The 6,000-nt window shown below is 45.8% G+C and overlaps 2 protein-coding genes across 2 annotated transcripts; one reads left to right on the top strand and one right to left on the bottom strand.

The window, feature by feature from the left end:
* Positions 1-791: 791 nt before the first annotated feature.
* On the bottom strand, positions 792-2,246 carry LOC100845034 (peroxidase 2). Its single transcript, XM_003559855.4, has 2 exons — positions 1,908-2,246; positions 792-1,776 (listed from the first exon to the last, which is right to left on the bottom strand). Exons 1-2 carry the CDS (start codon positions 2,193-2,195, stop codon positions 1,021-1,023), a joined length of 1,044 nt encoding a protein of 347 aa, XP_003559903.1. The 5' UTR covers positions 2,196-2,246; the 3' UTR covers positions 792-1,020.
* Positions 2,247-3,613: 1,367 nt separating this feature from the next.
* LOC100821577 (peroxidase 2) lies at positions 3,614-5,252 on the top strand. The gene is made up of 2 exons (XM_003562544.4): positions 3,614-4,090; positions 4,255-5,252. The coding sequence occupies exons 1-2, from the start codon at positions 3,803-3,805 to the stop codon at positions 5,005-5,007; spliced, it is 1,041 nt and encodes a 346-aa protein (XP_003562592.4). The 5' UTR covers positions 3,614-3,802; the 3' UTR covers positions 5,008-5,252.
* The last annotated feature ends 748 nt before the right edge of the window (positions 5,253-6,000 follow it).

Here is a 6,000-nt window from a genome sequence, read left to right as displayed (position 1 = left end):
TCGACGGGGAGTTTGAGATTTCTCACACGCAACGCGGGAAAAATACTCTGAACGAACAATCGTGCCGCGAACGAGGAATTGATGTCTCTGGAGGAGTAATATTTTTTGGAGAAGCCAGCTGAGAACTGAACGTGGCCACGTGGGGGGAGCACAATCCAATAGTGTTGAACCGTGGAAATGGAAGACAGTATAGGATAAATAAGGGCATGCTAGGAACTACTAGCTGCTAGGACATGTACAGCCACATCTGAAGTGGCCATGTTAATCGCAATCAACAGTAGCTGTGTCATCTTATATATCCTGATATGTGGCATGCAAAGTCTAACTATTGTTGTGGAGGACGTCGACAGATTAATTAGGAGGCCAATTGCAAGATTAATTAGACCTTAATTTGACCATGTATAGAGGCCGCGTTTGGAAATCGAGGGTGTCTGATTGATGTCAAACATTGTGGGGGTGTATAATGCCAAGCTTGCAAGACCGCCCGTTTACCAAGTAATTGTAGTTTTGATGCTTAAGTGAGACAAAAAAAAATATGGATGTGGCTATATCAAGTTGCCTCATTTTTAAACAAAATGGTTAAATATAAGTTGAAGAATCAGAACCATTGGATTAATATATGGATCTCATTTTATTTTATTTTTCATCATCCGTTTAGAATATTAAAGCACAAATCATATCCATCAGCTAAGAAATCAATTTATCTCTACCTAAACATCAGGCAACTTAGATATAGCAAAACCGAAAAAATATTCATACCGCGTAGAATGGGAACGTGCTTAAACAAGAAGTAGCACAAGAAGTAGCACGGAACTCTCGTTAATAGATGGAAGTACAACCATAACTTCATTATACAAATGTAACCCGATAATAAAGCAAGATAGTTTAGTGAAATTAAATAATTAAACAACAATGAACGGAAATTCCAAAATAGCGTACACACAGCAAAATCTCGGTAAGGTCACAGGTGTTGATGTTGAGTGGATTAATAAGATGATGTATGCATGCATGATCATTGGATCAGTAGTTGACGGACCCGCACACCTTCCTGATCTCGGCATCATTGCCTTTGCTCTTCACCCCGATGTTTCCCATCTTCACCATGGCTTCCTGGAACTTTTCCTCCCACTTCCCAGAGGGCTCGGCGTATTCTTTCACTGCGCCCTCTGTGTCTGACGACGACAAGAGTGCGGCGTCTGATTCGAATAACACTTTCTTGTCGAGCACGTTCTGGTAGTACTGCCTGTCTAGATCATCCGGGGTCTTGAAGTCCTGATTTACCGTGTTCGTTGGCTGGTTGTTGCATTTAGCCCTCAGCTCAGATGCGTAATTGGGGTCCATATCCGAGGGGTTAGAGGCGTTGATGCGGCTGCCGAAGGATGAGCAGTGGGAGATCCCGATGGTGTGGGCACCAGAGAGGACAACCATCTCGTCGGTGTTGAGCCCCTTCTCTAGGAACATAGCCTTGAGGGTGGCGACATCGGCGAAGGGAGGGGGCAGGTTGGGGAGGGTGTCGCTGGCAAGGGACCGTTTCCCGTCGTAGCGGCCAGCGGGCATTTCGAAGTGCTTTACCTTCCCGAGGAGGACGGTGGCATCACGCGCAGCGAAGGCCAGGATATCGGCGCACGACACGACCTCCCTGCACTCCTCACCGAGAGCGTCTTTGGCCTTGTCGATCACTTCGAAGCCACGCAGGCTATTGATGTTGGGGATGCCGAGCATCTCCGGTTGTGGGTTGTCCTTGGTCGCCTTGAGGAGGACCGATGCGTCGCAGCCCTGGACTCCAAAGTAAATAAATCTGTCGTGTCAAATTGCAAGCTAGTACATTCTAGATCAACCCATCGAGATAGTAAGATTTATTTTTTTGACTGCAACAGAGACACATATGTATATGTAAATGTAAGTACCTCGACAAAACAGTCGTGGAAGAAGAGGCGGATGAGCCCTGCACCGATGCCGGGGTACCGGTCCACCTCCTCTTTCACGACGCGCCTCACGGTTTTCTCCACTCCGCGGCACTTGGTATCTTTGTAATAGTCGAAGGCGAGCCCTAAGCCTAAGGCAGGAATGGTCTTCTTCTCTCTAGGGGTCATCGGGTAGGGAAACCCATGGCTCGCTTCGCATATGGTTGCCACGCAACCAAGCAACGCTACCACCACAGCCAAGGCCACAAGCTTCTGCTTGTCACTACCCATGGTTGCTTGCTGTGAAGCTCAAGAGAAGAGAGGAGATAAGAAGGAAGGATGATGGGTGAAGGAAACTTGGTGTGGCGTGGCTCCATTTATATAGCTCCTCCAGGGATGACATTGAGAACGTTTCATGCATGCACGTTTGCATGCCCTGTCTCCCTTGGTTTCTAATTCAACCGACGGCACATGGCTTGGGCGAGCAAAATCTCACGGTTGACATTGGCGTGTGCTCATAATTTCCTCCGTTAATGTGGGCATTGGGTCGGGTGTCTGATTGGTTTTGATCAATTGGGGTTTTCATATTGGTATCGTGTGCCGCATGGAGGTGGAATGGGTGTGTGTGTTTTCCGGGAATATGCTTCTTTTTAGAGAGAGAGAGAGAGAGAGAGGATTCCGGGGATTTGCTGTTAGGCACAACATACAGAACGATGCGGTGCGGAGGTCTATCGCTAACCTGGGCCTTAGGATGTGTGGCTTTGGGCCAGGTCGTTGGCCCATCAGTTAATTTTAGAACTGGATCGTCTACAGGGCGGGCCATGTGAAAAGTGGAGTCTGGGCCAGAAGTGAAGCCTGGACTGCCCTAATGGTCACAAGATGAACGTGGTTTTTTCTGTCTAGCGGAGGTCTCTCAGGATTATTTTCCTGCATCAATTGATACACGGACAAAAATATTGTTAATTAATGCGTGTCATATAGAGAAAAAAACCATTTGAAACGGGTTTCTCTCTTTTCCGAAGAAAAAAAATCGTCCAACCAGGATGAGAAGATATTGTGAGCTACCTTTTCATACAAGTAGATGGTTCAGAATGCCTTTCCGGCCGGTGATGTTCAAGACATACCGTACTGGCCTACTGGGTATAGTATACAGATCAGCTCACTACAGATGATTCAAAACCACCGTACAGTATGTGATAATTAGGGGTATCACGTGCGGGGACTACTAACAGAAATACGTAACGCATTACGTACGTATATATCGATTTCCCTTTCCGGAAACACTATCTGTGATAATTCACTAGAAAAATCGTAGACGGGTCAAGTAGCTATATATCTTAGCTGTTCAAGCTGTTAAATACACATAGAATATATGTCAACTGCTTGAGCTGTTACAATCGCACGGGGATTGTGCTTCCCACGTCGAGTTCTCAGTTGTCACGGCGCTCTCTTTTTTAAACTCCATCGCCTAACATCAAATTAATTTCCTTATCGTCTAAGCTAGCTGGAACATCTCTGCAAAAGCTCCTTAATTAATTCATTCGTTCCTAGATAAATTAAAAATGAACCACGCATTCAAGTTGGAGGATATCAAATCCTATCTAGCTAGCATTTCTTTTCTGAGAATCAATATCAAAACCACCCGACGCCCACATGATGGGAGAAAAATGTCAAACCCCTTGTCGATCGAGCTGGGAGATTGTGTTCGCCATGTTCTCGCTCTAGCTCGCCGGTTGAATTACAAAAGGGAATAATGCATGTATGCATATATGTTTCTCAGAAGCTGGTTATCTTAACTAAGCTTAGCTAGATATAAATAGAGCTGCACAGGACCAAGTTTTCTTCACTCACTCACCATCAGCTGCTTCTCTCGAGCTTAGTACTAGCAACAACCAGCCATGGGAAGTGAGAAGCAGCAAATTGCTGGCCTTGCTGTGGTGGTAGCAATAGCATTGCTTGGTTGCGCTTGCGATGCGAGCCCCCTGTTTCACTACCCGATGGTGCCCAGGCAAAGCCCGGCTCCTGGCTATTCACCGCTCTCCGAGGACTACTACAAGGGCAAGTGCTACGACCACGACGTGGAACTTATCGTCAAAGACGTTGTGTACAAGGCGTTGAGCGAGCCTTACGGCCGCGGCATCGGCGCCGGCCTCATCCGCCTCTTCTTCCACGACTGCTTTGTCCAGGTATATATGATAATACTTCATCCATGCAAATGTATGTTGCTATCGTTACATAATGATCATTTTTTTTAGAGTAAAAGGGGTCAGGCCCCCGATTTCATTAACGAAATCAGATATGTTCCTAGGAGTTCAGTTACATGATGATCATTCATTTACTTTCCATTTAGGGTTGCGATGCGTCGGTGCTGTTGGACCCGACACCAACCAACCCGGAGCCCGAGAAGCATGGAATCCCCAACCGCAACAGCCTGCGCGGCTTCGAGGTGATCGATGCCATCAAGAAGGCGGTCAATGAAAAGTGTGGCAACATCGTCTCGTGCGCCGACATCCTGGCCTTCGCTGCGCGCGATGCCACCGTCTTTCTAAGCAAAGAAAGGGTGGGCTACTTCAAGATGCCCGCCGGCCGTTACGACGGAAAAGTATCCCTCGCTAGCGAGACCATCCCCAACCTGCCCCCGCCTTTCGCCAACCTCGAAACTCTCAAGGCCATGTTCAAGACCAAGGGGCTCGAGACCGATGAGATGGTAACCCTCTCCGGTGCCCACAGCATCGGGATCTCCCGCTGCTCGTCCTTCAGCGACCGAATCAACGCCTCTAGCCCCTCGGACATGGAGCCCGGGTTAGCCAATGAGCTGAGAGCTAAATGCAACAACCAGCCTAGTGTCACGGTGGATCAGGATTCTGTGACTCCTGTGGACCTGGACAGACAGTACTACAAGAACGTCCTCAACAAGAAAGTGTTGTTCCAGTCAGACGCCGTGCTCTCATCGGGGGAGACCGTGGGCCAGGTGTGGCTCAATGCCAATTGGCCGGGCCTGTGGGAATCTAGGTTCAAGGCAGCCATGGTGAAGATGGGCAAGATCGAGGTGAAGACCAAGGACAATGGGGAGATCAGAAAGCAGTGCAGGTCCATCAACTAGTAGTGCTGATCCAATGACCGCAACAATGCCAGAAAGATCTGAATAAGCTCGTGCTTTTTTGCCTTCTGCTATTTTGGAATTTCAATTAATCGTTGTTGAATTATTACTGTACGTACTATTTCTTTTCCACGTACTAAGGTTTTTGTTCAGTCTTGAATTACATTTGATTGATTGTACCAAAACAGTTATTGGTGTACGTACTTCATATCAATTAATTAATGAGATGATATTTTTTGTTTGTTTAATATACTACTCGACGAACATGTTTTGGTTACACTTGGTGTACATCCACAAAGATAATATAGAGTATTGAGTATTGACTCTCCATGGTACCTTTTTTTTTAAAACTAGACTCTCCATGGTACTTAGATATGTATAACTCATACGGCGAGTTGTGTTTTAAAACTAGGAAGAGTTCCCTCGATAGCTAGAGATGGACCATCCAACCGTTGCGTAAATGGGAAATACGGGCTAACTCAGAATACACATGCTAGGGCCCAACCGTGACGATCGGGAGGCCACTGAACCGTCGAGGATACCATGACAAGTATTTAAAAACGGAGTGAGTACTAATTAATTGAGCCTAGAACATTATTCTAAACTACTCTCTCTGTTTCTCAAATTAAGGCATTTTTTTACCAAGCGTTTGATCAAAGATTACTCCATCAACGTGTGACTTATACGATATAAATCATAATCATAAACAAATACCTTTGAATACGAATCTAATGATATCAATTTTATTTCACAAAATATATATATTAATAGACTAAATCTTGATCAAAAGTTCGGTCAAAAAAAAACAATATACGTTCTAATTTAAGGAACGGATGGAGTACCATGTACCCTCTCATGAAGTAGAAGGGTAGAGGCCGTCGGCAGATGTTGCATTGCAACCGTGCCGACCAGCACAAATGTATTACTCTCTCCGTTCCATAATTCTTGTCGAAATATTACATCTATTTTGAGCAAATTTGAGACAAAAATTATACA

This window comes from Brachypodium distachyon, chromosome 1 (assembly GCF_000005505.3).
Source record: "Brachypodium distachyon strain Bd21 chromosome 1, Brachypodium_distachyon_v3.0, whole genome shotgun sequence".
Lineage (NCBI taxonomy): Eukaryota > Viridiplantae > Streptophyta > Magnoliopsida > Poales > Poaceae > Brachypodium > Brachypodium distachyon.
This window is presented reverse-complemented; position numbering and strand designations above follow the sequence as displayed.

Coding starts and splice junctions, on each gene's coding strand:
- LOC100845034 (XM_003559855.4), bottom strand. CDS start 2,195: ATGGGTAGTGACAAGCAGAAGCTTGTGGCCTTGGCTGTGGTGGTAGCG. Junction 1,777..1,907: donor TCCACGACTGTTTTGTCGAG/GTACTTACATTT, acceptor TTTGGAGTCCAG/GGCTGCGACGCATCGGTCCT.
- LOC100821577 (XM_003562544.4), top strand. CDS start 3,803: ATGGGAAGTGAGAAGCAGCAAATTGCTGGCCTTGCTGTGGTGGTAGCA. Junction 4,091..4,254: donor TCCACGACTGCTTTGTCCAG/GTATATATGATA, acceptor CTTTCCATTTAG/GGTTGCGATGCGTCGGTGCT.